This window comes from Dermacentor andersoni, chromosome 8 (genome assembly GCF_023375885.2).
Source record: "Dermacentor andersoni chromosome 8, qqDerAnde1_hic_scaffold, whole genome shotgun sequence".
Classification (NCBI taxonomy): Eukaryota; Metazoa; Arthropoda; class Arachnida; order Ixodida; family Ixodidae; genus Dermacentor; species Dermacentor andersoni.
This window is the reverse complement of record NC_092821.1, coordinates 88628122-88646459: the sequence shown is the minus strand read 5'-3', so window position 1 is coordinate 88646459 and position 18338 is coordinate 88628122. Positions and strand designations below refer to the sequence as shown.

General features: G+C 46.7%; 1 protein-coding gene across 2 annotated transcripts in view; it reads left to right on the top strand.

The window, feature by feature from the left end:
• The window catches only part of nonC (serine/threonine-protein kinase Smg1), a 130767-nt gene that overhangs the window by 85072 nt on the left and 27357 nt on the right, over nucleotides 1-18338 (top strand). For both annotated transcript variants that reach the window (XM_055069804.2, XM_055069803.2), the window contains 7 exons: nucleotides 454-627; nucleotides 2450-2638; nucleotides 3742-3938; nucleotides 5881-6013; nucleotides 9365-9440; nucleotides 14340-14545; nucleotides 17075-17146. In XM_055069804.2, the coding sequence (XP_054925779.1) occupies nucleotides 454-627; nucleotides 2450-2638; nucleotides 3742-3938; nucleotides 5881-6013; nucleotides 9365-9440; nucleotides 14340-14545; nucleotides 17075-17146 (1047 nt within the window). The remainder of the gene's footprint in view (nucleotides 1-453; nucleotides 628-2449; nucleotides 2639-3741; nucleotides 3939-5880; nucleotides 6014-9364; nucleotides 9441-14339; nucleotides 14546-17074; nucleotides 17147-18338) is intronic.

Sequence of the window (18338 nt, the reverse complement as noted above, 5' to 3'; positions counted from 1 at the left end):
AACTTGAGATCGTAGGATCGATTTCAACCACCGCGGCCACATTCTGATAGGGGCGAAATGCAAAAACACTCGTGCAGGGTCCATAGAGTGCACTTTAACCCCTTAACTGCCGTGACAAATTCCCAAAACATTTTCAGATGTGCGAAAAAAAAGAAAATGTTGGTGGAGGTCACTGTGTATTATTTGCCTGGCAAAATTACAAGAAATTGAACACGTGCATACGGGCAATAATTGCCAGAAACTCACAAGTTGGCTCATTATCGGCCCCGAAGAATGTTCGTTGCGGCGGCAAGTTATCTTGTCATATACTGTTGTCGAGTTAAAGAAACCCAAGTGGCCAAATTCAATCTGCAGTTTTCCACCACGGCATACCTCGTAATATGATAATGGGTTTAGGCTTTCAAAACTCCAAAAGTTAAATTTGCGTCCTTTGTTTCTCTCCCACGGCGGCAGGGTTGTGTGCATGCGGCGGAGCAGAGCCTGGGCGAGGCGTGTGCCCAGCAGACGATCCTGGAAGAGGCCCTGGCGTCCGAGGGCAAGGACCACCCGCTCTTCTCGCTGCCCGCACGCTACCGCGAGTGGGCGCTCGTCCAGGGGGCGCGGGACTCGGCACTGCGGGCACTGCTGGTGAGCGGGCTCGCTCGGTTTATTACTGGAAAAGATGGGTATTCGTGCGCACAGCCACAGAAAACAAACGCGAAAATGCTTTCCCCAGAAAGCCCAAAGAGCATTCCATATCATGAAAAATTAGGACTTGTTCAGCTGTATTTCTCGCCATAGAAAGTATATAGATACCAAAAAGAAAAAGTGAAGTGTTTTTAATAAAAAATTTGTTAGTACAGTAGGCGACCGATAATTCAGACTCCACGTAGAACGTAAAGAAGTCCGAACTGTAGAATGTCCGAAAAAGCTAATGTATCCCAAAAAGATTTTATTTATGCTTTAAGGCCCCTGTGCAAGGACGAAGTGATGGATTCATTGCTGCATGCACTTCCGCTTACGTGTAACCAAGTCCACCTGTATTTCTGCCGGTGTTGTGTTGTCTCTGTACGCCGATGCAAGGACTGCAAAAGCTTGAGTCAGATCCACATCTGAAGGCTCCAGAGCACACCGCACATTCTCATCATCCAAGTTAGAGTCGCAGCTTGAGGGTGGGAGAACTTGCTCAATTGTTCAGTCATCATTCAGTTCGGCACACGACGGCTCCGTGCTGTCAACATCTGCAGTCTTTAAGTGTGATGGCGGCAGGAGTCGACTCACCGCAGCCCAGCAGGTCATCAATGATGTCCGCAGTTGAGCTCACTGTGGTAGGTGGCAGTTCAGGCTCTTCAGTTGTGGGGCCGGACTCATCCAGACTGCGAGGGCACCATTGGTGCCGTTTGACGCCGACTGTCGATAACTTCACGAGAAAGACTTCTTGGAGCCAGCAGGGCACTGTCTGGAACACAGACAAAACAAACAAGCACAGAATGGCGGAACGCTGTCGAAAAGGCAACCTCAAGAAACAAGAGCGAAACCATGCCCGGTGGTGCCGGAATAGGATGTGATGATATCGATGTTGATGCGACCTCACAATTCATGCAAAGCTTCCAAGATCGGCATTTGCAGTTAAATCTCTAAGGTGCAGTGCTGCGCCCAAAGCAAGGCCTCGGGGATTACAGCATAGTGTGTAATTTCTAACGCCATACTTGATGTCTCGTCAAGGTTGCCAGAGGAGATAATGGTGCCAGAGTCGGCGTACGCTACAGCCACGGACGAAGTCCGGATAATCGAGTGTAGAGCTGGTGGCTGTCCGAAATAGCGGTCATCTTTACACATTAAGTCTGTGGGGCCATTGGCGGTGTCGCAAAGCTGTCCAAATTACCGAGCATGTCCCGGTTATCAGTGTCCAATGTATCACTTGGTGACTGTACAAAAAGTTGGGACAATTTTAGCAGTGGCTTTCAAGTTTTAAGGAAGCTGGAACAAGCCTAGGCACAATCTGTGGTAGACTGTTCCCTGTCTTAGATTTGCAGTTGTGGGGGAGATTTTCATCCTACACCAGCAGACGCCACTTTACTGTAAACCTTAACAGGGCTGAAAAAAAATATTTAAAAATATATTTTGTGTGTTATTTCATGGGCAGGTACAGAGGAAGTGCCATGTTGCTGGTTTATTGAAATTTCTAGGTGTACTGATACTGAATACACATGTATCAGAGTTTGGATATGCATGCATATTTTGTAGTGAATGTGGCTGATGGAAACCATAAAAATATAGGAACAACAGCATTAGTGAAAGTGCGTCAGTCAAGTCAATAGCAAGCCACCAGGGTGTGGTACCAGGTGCAGTTCATTGGGACTAGTTCCTCTGAACAGTTGCCGACACAACAGATACTGTCTGCAGTGTGCGTATAAGGCTGTTTTGAACTAGCCTAACAAAAATGCTTGCGCTGTTGTTGCCATTGCAGGAAAAGCTTGAAGAGTGTCGCCGCTGGAGTGCATTGCAGACGGCAGCCATGTCAGCACTGTCATCGGGAACGCCTCCCGACAGGTGGCGCCAGGTGTTGACCTCTGAGCCCGCCCTCGAGTCTGTAGGGTCGCTGGCACCCCTGGTGGAGTTCCTGCAAAGCTCGGGGCAGCTTCAGTTGCTCCAGCAGGTGTGTGTTTACTTTGGACAAGTTCGAGCGGCAGATGATTCTGGGCAGAACAACCGGTTATGAGGGGCAAGTTCCTCTGTCAGCCTCCAGATCTGAAATTGGAACACAAGCATTGTCGTTAGAGTTGAGATGCAAGGAAGTGCAAGTGCTAAACTGGTTCTGGAGTTGCCCTCAATGGACAAGTTCCTGTGTAAATTTGCGGTACGCTCTGCAGATTTTGGTAGAGCAGTCTTGACTCGCCAGGTGTTCCCGGTCTCCCATTGCAAGACTTTTGCACCAAAACAAGCACAAAATGCTGCTCCAGGGGCGCTTCGAATTTGCAGTTGAATTTTGCCACTTGAAGTAGACAGGGTGATTGAGATGTGTGTGCCTTTTGATAATGGGTGTTTGGACAAAAACAGTTCTTAGGCGAGGACGCTTTTGCACGAAACTTTAGGTGCGTGTTAAAGAATGCAAGGTGGCCATCATATCCAGTCTCTCGTAGCCCTGTTTCGCTTTTGAACATTGAAAGCCTACTCACACCAGCGAGCTGTGGGGGGCATGTGAATAAGTTGGTTGGAAATGGTTACGCTGGACAAATCGCAACCCTGCTTGGTCATTAACCTGCTGTGCAATTTTTAATCTCCAGAACTTGAGTCTCGCAGCTACTGGACCAATCCATGACACAGGAGCAGGATGTCGGAATATGCTAACAAATATTTTACGTTAACATGCTCTGTAATTGTAGCATGCAGTGACACAGACGGAGACTAGAAGCAGACAGGACGAGCGTCCTGTCTGCTTCTAGTCTCTGTCTGTGTCACTTCACACTACAATTCAAAATCATGTTACCGTACCAACTCGCCCAACTTTCTATCCTTTTGCATTATTTTACGTGTTGGTGGCAATGCGAGCAGACATAGACAGCACAATTTACAAGAGTTTTTGGTAGGGTGACAGGCGGGTCTTGTCGGCGTGAGCATCTGCCCCGCGAGTCGCTTCTTGGTCATCACTTTCGGTTGGTCGTGCAACCTCTGGCAACCACTGCTGTGAATGCATCCTAAATCCTGTGGCTCGATCAGTAAATCTGGCAATTGACTGTTCTCTGTTTGTCTTTGCTGCAGTGCGAGCAGAGCGAAGGTGAGCTGCTGGCCCTGGTGCAGCAGCTGCGCCAGTCACTGCAGACGGCCCTGGAGCTGCTGGGCACCTACTCGGCCATCGTGGTGCAGGGCCCTCCGCACGGCTGGCACCAGCCCAGCCACCGACTTCAACACTGGCAGCACTGGCTCGACGGCCTGCACCAGGACTTCACCCTGGCCAAGTGAGGGCACCATCATTGGTGGAGCTCGTTAGTGAGCACAGCCTGGTGCCAGTTCGCAGAACAGTTCCTGCGGTGTTTTAAGAAGTACAGCTGTACAGTAACTTTGGTACCCAGGAATTGAGGTGTACAGTATGGTCTACTCTTATTGAAGGGAACACTAAATTGGTATGCCAGCGCTGATAACAGCTCAGTTTGTATGGGTAGGCCTGGAAAATACCTTTACAATAGATGTTCGTTGAATAAGATCAAATGCCTTTTTTTCCTCTCAAGCTGAGGGATTAGTGAAGTTGTGTTTAGTGAAGTGCTAGGACAACACAGCTGCCATGTTCAGAGCTCCGACTATGTTCACATGACTTCTATAATGTAGGCAATAAGCAAAACCTTTTGTGATCATGAGCTGCCCTTAGTACAAACATCCGTGCAGTCAATGCCTTGCCCCAAAGATTGTACCATCACCCGCCGTGGTTGCTCAGTGGCTATGGTGTTGGGCTGCTGAGCACGAGGTCGCGGGATCGAATCCCGGCCGTGGCGGCCGCATTTCGATGGGGGCGAAATGCGAAAACACCCGTGCACTTAGATTTAGGTGCACGTTAAAGAACCCCAGGTGGTCGAAATTTCCGGAGTCCTCCACTACGGCGTGCCTCATAATCAGAAAGTGGTTTTGGCACGTAAAATCCCATAATTTAATTTTTAAAGATTGTACCATCCACTGCAGAGACCGAAATAATGCTTTCAGCAGACTTTCATAGGTGAAATGGCATGTCACAGACAAACAGTAGGATCTTCCTCAAACAAACGACAATATGAGCTTTTGTTAGCCAATGCCTTTTTTTTTTTCTTTGTCTACACCGTCTACAGCTGCTGACCAATTTTCTGGACCTCGCGATGACCGAAATAAAGTATGAAAAATCGAACAGTCTGAAAAACTCATTCAGCCACAAAAATAAAATTTATTAGGCTTAGAGTGGCTAAAAAAAAAATTCTTATACTGTCCTGTCTCATACTACGCTTGAAGGTGAACAGACTTGCTTGGAATTGCACAAAAGTGGCATCTCTGTATACAGTCTACAAGAGCGTCACTGTGTTGATCTCTGCCAACGGAGTTCAATGGAGGTTGAAGAAACGAGTCACATTCCTTCGCATCACTTGACTGTCGCGAAGGCACAGTAAGTGGCGCTCATCACACAAATGTGAAGCCACACAAACACACACAAAGATGCGATGTCTCAGAGACATACCTGCTCAGTGGACCACGAGCAAAATAGCAACCAGAACTTTAGATAAATAAAATAAAAAGAACAGATGAAGAGATTATGATGATAGTGCTGACGGAAAAAAAGAAAAAGTGCCATCTTCTGGAGAGTTTTGCCAGCCTCCAAGATTGGGTAGCGTGGCTCGGAACGAGCGATTTAGTCTGGAAATTCGAACTTTGGGGCCTATATTTGTCCGAAAGCTCGGTTGCCAAAATTCATTAGCTCTATGGGAATCCTGGCGGTGCACTTATGAACTCCGGAATGTCCATCAAGTCCGAATTTTTGGAATCCGAAAAATGTTTCAGCTACTGTATCACTCTGTATGTTGCAAATTGACGCTTACCAGTGATAGAGGAGGAAATTGTCAAATTGTGTACGTACAATGCGTGCACACTATAAGAACTCTCAAGTAAAAGATTTATTGGCACTACTCGTGACATATTTATAGCATGTGCAATTATTTCTTTGAAGGAAAAAAATAAGGAAGAAAAAATAAACAAGGATTGGCGCATTCGTGAGTAATCTACAGTCATGTCGGTTAGCAGGGACAATGCTCGTCCTTGCGTGTCGTGTGCTTCGAAAATCTTGCATCACCAACTTGCACGAGCCGCCACGAGCATCGCAAAATCTCGTTGACCCTGGACGTGGCTGACACTGTGCTGTGTTCCCTGTCTTGCGGTGCCTTGCAGGTGTCAGGAGGTGATATCGGAGTTCCACCACCACTACGGCGTCGGAACGGAAGTGACATTTGCCCAGGCAGCCCTTGCTCTGCACTACGAGCTCCAGTCCGCCGTGTCGGACTGCAACTCTCACATCCTGTCTGTGAGTTGCTGCTGCGTCCACTCCACTTGGGAGCAGTCTGCATTCTCCTCACTCGAAGTCATGTGTTGAATAGTAGCAGGGTTGTGTCCTTGCCCCATCTGAGTGTGTGTTGTGTGAGAATTGCAGTCTTTCGTTATTTTTCAGCATCTGCTATTCTAGCTCAGTGGCTGTGTCATTGCGCTTCTGTGCTTAAGGTTGTGGGTGCGATTCCAACCCTGGCGGCGACGTTTCAGTGAGGGCGGAATGCAAACTTGTGTAAATGCTTTGGGTGCACGTTAAACAACTCCGGGTCGTCGAAATTAATCCGGAGTCCCTCGCTACTGTGTCCCTCATAGATCGTGGTTCTGGCGCGTAAGTCACCAGATATTTTTTCTTTCTCGGCAAGAAATCTGATCAAAAGAAGCAAGCTGAGGCTAAGGATGTGCCAAAATATGTCACGTCACCTCCCTGATCTGCATAATCATAGCCACAGCGTTTGCACAAATATCATTTGAGTTCTTTCTTTTTTCTTTCTTTCTTTTCTTTTTTTTTCTGCATTGCTAGGCTGATAAAACCTTTCACATCGTATGGGGAACCATGTTCTATATACAATGCAAGCTTTCTTTAATAAAAATTTTAGTGGTACAGTCGAACCCGACTATATCGAACCCGTTTACATCGAATTATTCTATATATCGAACAATTTCTGGTCACGGTATAGTTACAATGAGTATATATAGCTAAAATTACGCTTACATCGAACAAATATTGCAGTGACTCCCGATATATCGAACGTCAAGCGGCAGAAAAGTGCCCCCAGAAGTTGGCTTTCCCTCGCGGTAGCGGGGAAACCCGGCGGCGCGGCTCCATCCAACCGCTCTCCCTACCGTGACCGCGCTGCCTCGGGCTGTTCGGGCGAGCCGTCGACACTCCCCCTGTCGCGCATAGTGGAGTCTATTAGGCCACATCCTCCCTCTTTCTCTATCTTTCACTTGCCACCCCCTCTCCCCTGACGACGCTTCGCCGTGCTCTCTCACGGGTTGCAGAATCAAGCGTCCTTCCTTTCTTTAGATCACTATCTAGCGCACTCCCCAGCAAAAAATGATCCTGGCCCGCCTACAGCGCTTGCTCAGACAGCCAATCAGAGGCTCTTGTGTTCTCTTCGTGCAAGATGGCGAAAGTGCGACTTGTCAGGCTGCTTCTCTGGTTTATCGTGTTTGCGCCTTGTGGGCCTTCTCCCGCATTGTTGCCGTGATGAAGCGGCAGAATTCGCCTTTCGTCGTGAAGCTCGAAATCATAAATCGCGTCGAACGCGATGAGAAGTTGGATGTCCCCGCAGCGTGCAAGATTCCGAGGAGCACTCTCGGCACGATTAGGGCTAAAGTGGCCAGACTCGCAACCCGGTGCCCATGGCGCCCGACGCGTACGCACGGCCGTGTACGAGGGGTTCTTCATACGTGCCGGTTTCCGCGTGCTCGGTAAGGACTGTAAATTCTGATCAATGCGACGAAGCCGTTGCCGGTGTTGCCGAAGTTTGGAGCGAGCTGTCAAAATTTCCGGGACATTCGAATCAACGGTGAACGAGTTTGTGAGTGCAGATGATGCTGTCGCGACCACGGTAGAGGCCGGCAACGAAGACTACATCGCCGACATCGTACCGAGCACAAATGAAAGTAGGCACATTGAGGAAAGCAACTACGGTCATTTGCCCACATCCTCCGAAGTAATTGGTGCACTCTCATTAGTCCGGCGCTTCTGTGGTGGTGGTGGTGGTGATAAACTTTATTAAAAGGGGGAATGGTAAAGAGGGACGTGGCTGAGGGTTAGGGCTCAAGTAAGGCCCTGGGCCTGCTTGGCCTTTTCTGCCCAGTCCACCAGTTCAAGTTGTCGGTCGACGTCCCCGGAACTGAGCCAGGCTGTCCAGTCAGTCTCGCTGCTGACGGGGGGATGAGAGAACGGGAGCGAGGTGCATTCCCACATTATGTGTGTTAGTGTTCCTGTTTCTGAACAGAGCCTACATTTGTCGCTTTCCCTGCCCCCTGTGATTTTGTTAATGTATTTTGGGTGTGGGTATGTATTTGTCTGAAGTCGCCGAAACGCGACCGCTTCTGCGCGAATGCGGAAGGTTGCGGCCTCAGATGCTCCGACTCCTTTGACAACGTGGGGAAGTGCGTGCGTCGCAGGCAGCGAAATTGCCCAAGCAGAAGAAATTGCTAGAAAACTAAGCTAGTTTCGTTAATAAAGTGATTTTATAAATGGTATGTGCTTTTATGACATCCAATTATTTAGCAGGCTTATATCGAATTATGCTCTATATCGAACTGATAGGCGTTTTTTTGCGAGTTCGATATAGCCGGGTTTGACTGTACAATAAAACCTCGTTAATTTGAATTTCACAGGACCAAGAAAAGAACTGCCGAGTTAAACAAATGGATTATCGAGGGTATCAAGAAAGCAATTAGTATATGCTTGCTATGTCTATTCACCTTTATTTACTGAATAAATTTGTGACCCTTGCTTATATTTGACACAAAATAAGAGCAGAACCACCAATTCTCATTCGCTCGTGACCAATTGGCACTCGCAATGGCAAAAGCCCCACGACTTCCTTCACAGTGCGGACCGTTTGGCCGTAGGACGAGGCCCGCATCTTTAACCGAGTAGACATACTTTTCACTACTGCGCACACATCCTGATAATTTTTTCGCCAGTGGTTTGATTGGCAACAGATCGTTCGTTCACCGCGATATAGCAGCGGGTCTGACGCAAGCGTGCGGGCCGCAGTAGAATTGGTCACGTGCGGCCAACGTGTTGTCACATGTGGTGGTAAACACGTAAATGCACAAATTGACACGATGCGGTCGACGTTTCTGTCATTTCTGTACTGTCTTGCTGATGACTGTGACGATGCAGACTCCGCCGCTTTGTTTGAATTCGCTGTGAGCATCACTTTCCCTCTTTTTCATTACGCATTTGCGGCGCTACACGCTCGCTACGTTCCGAGGGTTGTCTGAACTGGCGTGCAGCCAAATACAGTCGAATCCACTTATAACGATCCCACATATGATTCGTTGTAACGACCACATTTCAGTGCACTTACGATTTTCTCATCCTGCCTATTGAAACTGTTTCCAGATATAATGAACAATGCATACGCCTACCGGGATGAAAGGATGAGTTCATTTTTTCTTGAATTAACGAGGGTCCAATTAAAAAGGTTTTACTGTACCAATGGTAAATTTTTTAACAAAATGAGGTAGCGGGATGACAGTTGAGTGAGCTTGTCTTACCAGCCCTGCTTGTTACTGTGCTTGTTCCTTTTGTGTCGTTGCGTTGTCACCCGAGACCTTGCCTCGCACATTCTGCTTGCAGGTGATGAAGCGCAAGCAAGCCGAAGGCTCCGACTACCTGCCTGATGCTCAGGCTGCACTCATGGCTCTTGCCCAAGGTGAGCTGCGTGTGTATCTCAGCAGCGTGTTCGTACAGTGGGTGATGCACAAGGGTGCGGCACGATTTCCCACTACCCAGTGGAGCCTGCACTCCAGGATTGGCATCTGTAACGTCATCAAATGGTTTTTCGAATCTTGAAACCGTAAAAGCGCACAAAGACGAGAAACGAAGAGAGTGGACGGGACAAAGGTTTTCGAATACAACAGCCACTGTTTTTACATGTTGTTGGCTGTTGGTTGAACCTGTTCACCAGTATTGTCATCCTTCAGTACACACTGTTGAAACTTCAAGTTGAAAAGGTGTGTGTCTCCCGAGGCAAACAGAGTGAATTAGGAGACGGAGTAAACTAAGGAACATGAGCTCTGTTGCACCGACTCCATCAAAAGCAAAACAGATATAACTGTAGTAAAGTTACAGTGTTGCAAGTTATCTTGCATGCTGCATGCGGCTGCCAAACAGGGAAGTTAATGCGAAGGTGTGACTTCTTCAATTTGCACAATATGTACAACTTCGTTTTTTTTTTATTTCTGTTTGAATCTATGCTACTCTGAAAACAAACCTAGCGTGGTACTCTACAATTTTCCTCTCCACCCTCTCTCCTTCCCTTCTGTTGTGATTTGCCTTTCTCTCCAACTCAGTGACAGTGATGGTTACATTATTGCACGTACCAGTTGTTGCAAAAAACCATAACAAAAATTCCAGTTAAAATGATAACAGAACGTGTAGTTACTCAGCATCAAGTAGCAGTCTTCCCAGAGCATCGACTTAGTTGTGTAACAAGATAATTCATATCCCCAGGTATTGCAGGCTCAGAAAGCTCAGAAGTATGCTGCCATAACCTGCACGTGTAATATTGTAGATAACAATCATCACGCACGTTTCATGGGCACGTGATTTATTGCTAGACGCGAGACCCAAGCTGAAACCAAAGGCGGTCATGTTTTGTTTGGGCTGGTGTAACGTCCCTGTAAGTGAGTGCAATGGCATAGGCACCCAGAATGAGATGCACCTTAGGCCCTTTAATGAAGAAAGCAACATCATTGGAAGTACAAAAGCTTTATGGGAGGGGATGTATTCTGCAAAAACACAGCTTGCAATTTAATTTCCCAAAAGGCCTAATGGATACTCTTCATTGTGGTACAGTCAACATGATTGCCTTTGGATTGTGCCGACAAGTCTTTCATTTGTGCAGCAAGAACAGCACAAGCTAGAACGAAACCACATGTATCCAACACACACCAACCACACAGAGCATACTTTTTCTTCACCCCTCAGTGTTGCCAGACTGCTGTACGGTGCAAGTGCAGTTATAAAAAGTTTCTCATACAAGTTCTCCGTTGCACCAAGTGCACTCAAATCTTGCCGCTTTGCTGTGACACATGTGAGGTTTAATATGCATGCCTAGTTCAAGCTCGAAAGCTTGGATTCATGGCTTCCTTAAGGACTGAATTTCGGAGCCGCACAATTGATGAATCGCATAAGTATGTCAAAGTTCAGTGTCAAAGTAAGTTCAGGTGTGCTGCTTCTGTGTTGTTTTTGTTTTCTCTTTATTTCAGACCGCAATGACGGAACAGCTGTGGCAGACACACAGACTGACACGAGTGTAAAAAATGAAAACGGAGAAAAAGAGAGTGTCAATGAACAACTGCTTGAAAAGCAGAGTGAGGATAAAGTACTTTTCTTCCATCTTAAATTATTTTTTTTTGCAAACAGGTAATTTGGTACATTGCACAATGAGGTAGTGGGATATGTGATTGCGAAATAGGGGAAAATCAAGCTGTCATTGCGGCTGCTCCTTGGGAAACGTAAAGACTTCATCTTTTTCTGACCTTCACACCTGCTGTTGAACGTTCAGAACTACAGCCACGGATCGAAACTAAGCTTTAGAGGAATTAATGGGCAGTTTGTGAGAACTTCGATATCAGCCAGAATTTGAGCTGAAAGTTATTTGCCGACAGGTTTGGAGAATTAAATCCTGAGCACAAGCCATGGTACTTTCTTTTTTACATGTGAAATTTTTACAAAGGACAGCTTCTACAAATATGATAAAAGTTAACTTGCGTGAAATTATCACCTCGGGAAAGCACTTGGCATTACATTTGGGGCTATGCTACTTGTAGTATGATGCAAAACATGTATATTTTTTCCCCATTTTTAGGGATGGGGGAGTAGTGAATTTGAGGTTCAAAGCGAATTCGGAGCAAATAGTGATTTGGTCGAATAATTTCAAATCAGATAGTTAGGATAGTATGTATCACATATTATAGCAAAACCTCATTAATTCGTATTTCACGGGACTGAAAATAGTGTCCAAATTAACGAAACGTCGAGTTATCGAGGGTACCAAGGAAACATAGTAAGCAGATGCTTACTATGTCAACGCGCTTTTATTAGTGAATTAATGAGCAAATCTATTTGCTATTTCGCGCAAAAGCAGTGTGGAAGCTGCAATCCTCATCACGTCACGACTGGTTGGCACTCGCAGCGGCGATCAAGGCCTCGTGACTTTCTTCACAGCACGGCCGCGGCGCACGCCTTCATTTGCGACACGCTTTGCACTATCGCGCACTCATCCCGATTATTTTTTCCGCCAGTGAGACGTAGCCGGTGCTCTTCATCCTCGACAGCTTTGCACCGAGTCAAAGCGAAACAACTGTTTGCCGCAACTGCTGCGGTGGAAACCACAGCCGCCGTCAACGCAGTGACAAATGGCGACTTTACAGTGGTCAAGGCATACAGCTCACGCGTGCAGCGAGCCAGAACAAAACTAACGTTCGCTGCAACCACTGCACACAAAGCCGCAGTCGCTGTCTATGCGATCATGGACTGCCACTACGCGGTTTTCTAGGCACGCCGCCCACCCGTGTATTGAGTTGGAACGAAACTACTTTTCGCCGTAGCTGCTGCGGAAGAAACTGTGGCTGCTATCGACGTGATTGTAGATGCAACCACGCAATTGTGAAAGCCCGCCGCGAAGGCGGTGTTATGTGTGGCGGTAAATGCAAGAATAGAGGCTTTAAAGGCAAAAATAGGCACAAAGCGTTCCGGCATTGCTGTCATTCACATACGATTTCTCTTGGTGACCATGAAAATGCGGACTCTGCCACATTGCAAATATTGAATAGATGAATTCGAGTGGAAGGGAATAACGAATAGAGAATAATTCGATCGATTATTCTACAACACTGATCCTACAACACCCATCCCTACGGGCCAGTTTCATATTTTAAAATCCATCAAGCTCAACCACTTAGCGGCTGAGTTGTGCGGGAAAGCAAGACTTTTTGCAGCCTGGGGAGAAGACTGGGACACCCACTGTGATGACTCGGTGGCCGTGGCGTCTTTTGGGAAGTTGTAGGTTCAGTTACCGACCAGGGCAGCCGCATCCCTGTGTGAGGCAGAATCCAAAGGTGCACATGTGCTAAGTTTTCATTGCATGTGAAAGAAACCCGAGCAGTTAACATAAATCTTTAATGCCCCCCACTGGCGTCTTTCATAGCCCAGAATTTGCTCTAATTTGCCCGTCAAATCAGTTGGAACAGGCACACATGCGTGGGAGTGTGTGCATGCAATTAAAGAATAGCACCGTAGAGAGTGAAACGAGCTATATTACAGAGCAGTCTTGCACATGACCTCAGCTCGCACACTGTAGTTAATACCGGGCACAATAGAAAAACAATTCTGAGGGTTCCAGCTTGACAAACCTGAAACGTGCGATGGAAGTCATTGAGAGAAAAGAGCGCAAGAACAGGCAACTTAACACGCAGAAAAATGTTTACTTTACTTTTGCAATTGACTTCCGTTAACTCGACTCCAGTTTATTAAATTTTTTGTTTAATTAGGCCCTGACTGAAGGTCCCGGTCAGCACCCATGCATTTATACGGGCCAAAACCTTGGTTGTTTTGATCTAATATCAGCCTTCACCAGATCATTCAAGTTTGACCTGTCGGCATGCCCATGACTCACACCTATAGTAACCCCCCCCTCCCGAATGGCGACCCCTTTAAGTGGCAGCATCTATCTCGGCTAAGCTTAGGCAACAGCGTATCTAGCGAACACATGCCATCTCCTGTCGACAACTTTTTTTTTTAGCCTGCCCAGAAAGATTTTCAAGTAGTAAACATAGCTCACAATATCTGATTACAGCATTTTACCTGATTCAGAGCGCCTTTGTTTTAAAGAAAACTGGGTCGAAAATTGCCTCCAAAGTGCAGTCGAATACAAAAACAAAACCACCTTCATGGCATTCGTTAGCTTTACGGCATAACACATGCGTACTGCGGCGAAGCTGACTTTAGCTAACAGCCATCCATTGTGCAACGCATATTAGACTCCTGCCCATTTTTCTTGGCAAAAAATTAGATGCACGTTAGATTTTTGCTTTGTTTAGGAGATTTACCATCATTTCTGCATTATTTTTTTATACACACAGAAAGTGGGAGTGTGCTTGATTCAGGAGCATATTAGAATTGGGCAAATACTGCCAAATGAATGAGTGGTGTGTTTTGGCATTTTATTTATCCACTTGTTTAATTCGACCTGCACGATAATTTGATCAATTTCGTCTGTCCCGTCAAGGTCGAATTAACAGAAGTCAACTGTATCTAGTTCTTTCCTGACTTTCTTGCTTTCTTCATCTTTTATTATTCTTTTTTTTTTTTTTTTTCGTGTTGTCCTTATTTAGTACATATTGCAGTCAATTTAACAGACCTTATACTTTGCAGTCAATGCCACATTTTTGTTTGAGTTCTGCGTCCTGTCCTTGTGCTTTATTTCTCACGATGATCGGTTGCCAACGACTGACTCCTTGGGCACACCAGATGATATGGAATGCATCCTGAAAGAAGGCTTTGTTGCGGGGCAACCCGTGCTCCCTTCTCTCTGTGCTGCTTCTAGATCCGTCCCAGCAGCCTGCAGTGGTGGCTGCCCTGCTGGGCGCCCTCTGCCCCTGCGCCCAGAACCTGCTGGTCATGGAGACTGCCGCGGCGGCCTCGGGTGAACGCCTGGCCGACCTGCAGTTCTGGGGCTCCGACTGGTTCCTGCAGGACCTGCACGTGCAGGCCGCTGTGGCGCACGAGATGGGACAGGCCTTGATGCAACTGGTCAGTCAGTTAGGATGACGTGTCCTCTGACCTTGCTTTGTTTAGTTGGTTCATTGACATAGCACTTCCACATGTGCAACACCGGTAGTTGCGTGCAATAAGCGAGAGGCAGGGTTGACTTTTTGTTGTGACAGACAAAGCAAGTGAACGATGAAGCCAGAGAAAGCATGTAGGAAATTGACTGCAGTAAAATCCCCTATAATTCAAAATCTCTAGTGCGCGCTTAATCATGTTACTGCGCCCTCACGCATGCCCCGCCCTCTTTACGTGTGCTTGATCAGGCTACCACGTGCTCACTACGCCCTCCCTCCTAGCCAGCATATGCATCAAATCATCTCCGACATTGGCCACACGGCGTGCAGGAGGATGGCACACATCAAGGCACTATCCGTCATTTCTCCTTCTCATCTTTCCCTCTCGCCCACAGTAAACGGTGCAGGAAGCACGATCTTCTCGCACTTGGAATTTATACAAAACCTAGGCCTCTTCCGGCACATGTCACATGCGGATGGATCAGACCTTTTGCAATGCGAGACCAGTGACAATTTTGGTTTTGCACGCTGGACTGCAATTGATCGGGCACTGCAGTTAAACCTCGATATAACGAAATTTCACTATCGCCCCAGAGGAATACCAAGACAATAAAGGGAAACTTCATCGGACGCAGATGGTCAGATGATTGAATTGCAAGCGGCTGCTTGCAAACGCACCTCTCAAATTGTGCGCCGCGCGACAAGAGTGACTGCCAGAGTAGAGCTGCATCATGTTCCATATAAATTGTGATAAGATCCTATCGCACCCCGCACACTGTGTGCTTTAGGTGCGAGTGTAAGTGTGCAAGGGTGAGACAAAAAAAGATGGTGGCTTCACGAGTGCCGCCTTCCTGCACGAGCAGAGGCAAAGAGGGGAAGTGGAGTGAGCTCGCGGTAACGCATTCAAGCACATGCAAGAGGTGGGGGGGGGGGGGGGGGTAAGTTCGTGAGTGTCTCGGCCACAGCTGTGCATGGCTTTAAAAGCGTGTTGTCACAGTGCGGGCGACGCTATTAGCCGCAGCGGTGGAGTGCACGTTAAAGGGCGGCTGGCTTCCCTTAGTTCGTACCGCCGATGTAAAGATATGGTCGTATGTGGCATGAAACAGTGTTATTCATCTCAGACTCCCAAATTTATCAAAATTAATTGTTTTCTTATTGAAGTTTGCTTTTTTCGATTGCCCGATGATTCGGGAAATTCTGTGGCCCCTTTCCGTGCAAGAAAAATCTATTGGTGAATGTACTGATTTGCAGTAAAGGTCAAATTTACAACGAAATTTCTATATAACGAAGCGAATTGCGGATTTAACCAACTACATTGTATTGTGGTTTAACTGTATATTTAAAGGGGGCTTTTCTTAGTTTGAACTGTTTCATTCAAATAAATTTCTGGTCCCCTGAAAGTTCAAGTTAACGAGAGTCTACTGTATCATGTTTTAATTGAAATGTAGAAATAATAAGGAAGACGTAAGCTGATGAAAAGACAAATTGTTACTTCGAGCTGAACCCACAACTTCTACACTTGTGGTGCTTTGCCAAATAACTACAGCACTGGCTGTCCCCTGTTCTTCATCCAAGTTCTTGGCTATGTGTGTGTGTGCAGTAAGCCTCGCTCTGCAAGTGTTACTTAGTACCACTCACGGCAATGGCGGCAGACTTCGAACATCCTTACTGCAGGAAGTGGCTGTTATGGGTTCTTTGAGCTTTGTCTTTGTACATTTATTGAAGTTGCTTGCTGCTCAAATCTCGTCTGCTTTATGGAGTGACTGTTTCTTCAGCACTGATGACCGTCCCAAAGCACTGATGCTAGCAATTCAGGATTTTAGTGCAAAAGTGTGCTTGCTTTACCCCTGCATTTTCAAAAGATCCTCGACTCAAAGCTCTTCCTCCCCTCCACCGAGTTGAGCACTGCACCACCCTTCGACTGAGGAAGACATTAAGATTCTCAAGAATTGCCGTGGATAACCATGAAGCGCAATGACGACTTCTTTCGAGGGGTGGCACTGGTGCGTACATTCTTGAGTCGAGATGGAGCATTGAGTGGAGCAATGTTCCAGAATGCGGGGGTCACTCTGATGTTTTCATCCTTGAAAAGCTGAGTTCTGTGCTTTACGTTGTAAACAAGAGTGTCATTCTAAATGTAATCCTATAGGGGCCGCAATAGATGACTTCTCTGTGATTGTTCGCTAATTCAATTTTAATGGAAGCAAAAAGAAACAGGGCAGGAACCTCGAGAACTTGAAAGAAAGAGCAGGTGCTCCTCTGTTGGAGCAAAACTTCAAGCTCTGTCCTTTGTGCGCAAGAATGACACTGGGCTCAGTTTGAGAGAATCATCCAAATCGTGTAGCAGCTAGGCAACTTCATTCCCTGCACCAATGTCTGTGCTGCTCAAGAGTTAGTGAAAGTCTGGGCTGGTCATCATGTCGAAGCTTATTTACAATGTACAAATGTATAGCAAGGCCTCTTTAACTTTTGCTGTTTCTCCATTGTTTCCGCGCAGGATCCACCAGCTGAAACTGTCCAACTGTGTGTTGTGGCCGAGTCCATCTACAAAGTGTTTGCAGCCCTGCTGGTGAGAGCGTTTTTCTTAGTCCATGTCTTCAATGATCCCGTGTTGCTTTTGCTATCGATTCCACTGGTTGGTTTCATTTAGACTTATGCTGAGTTCTCATTGGATTACGTATAATCCATTGGTCCTTTAGCTCAAGGTGGGACACGGGACGAAGCAGCAGCAAAATTCACGCACACACGTGCACAAGCAAACATCTCATGCCATCCAATGACAAAGCTTAATGGCTCATTGAGAGTGCTTAGGGAGCAGCACTGTTCTGAGGGCAGATCGGGAACAACGGGCACGTTCCTGTGCTACACCAAGAGCACCAATTCAAGGCGAGATCGCTCTGCAGAGCAACCGAGGCTGTTTTACTAGAAACAGTGGTGCATGCCACTACTCAAGGATGCTGGTATAAAAGGAAGACGCCGAATGCCAGATTTCACAAGCCGTCGCTTGTTCTGCCTCACGTATTTTTTTTTTTTTTCTGTGTCGATGATACAGCATTGTGTTGCGTTGGACAAATTTTCTGCTGTGCTGCATGTCTGCAAGTGAATCAACGACAGCCGCTGCATCAGCGTCTTGGCATTGGGCCTTGGTGACATCCTGCTGCGAAAGGAAAATCCAGCCTTGTTTCATTCGCAACGAGTCGTTGCAATCGTGACTTCGAAAAAAAAAAAAGCGTCGGTCATCTTTTTCAAAGCACTGGCACGGTGTCGTACTTAGTAGTTACATACTTTGGGTTGTATTAGTCAGGGTGTGAACTTATGCTTCAGGTGTTGCTTTGTAGACGTCCAACAAATCGTTGCGTTATCTATTTGCAAGTGTAAGCTGGCAACTGAACAGTTAGTGCCTAAAGTTGCCAGCAACGCCCCAGACGATGGCTGGGCGTTGCAGCTCATTAAAATGGTAGAGGCGAAGTTCAGTCTCTGACACTGGGTAACATTGGAGTTGACTTGGCACGGTGTTAGCATCTGCATCCCACAGATGTCACATTTTGGGACATGCTTGCAACCTGCTTAATGGTTGTACAGTGTAGACCGGTTATAACGCAAGTTATGTGAGTTGAGAAAATCTGCACTCTAAGCAGTACCACACTAACCATAAGATTTTCAAAGCCTAGACACATGCAAAACAGGTAGATCAAGCAGTGATGCATATGCGACAGTCAAATCATGCGAGCAAAGACCTGCTGAGCGAGTGTTCATCATGA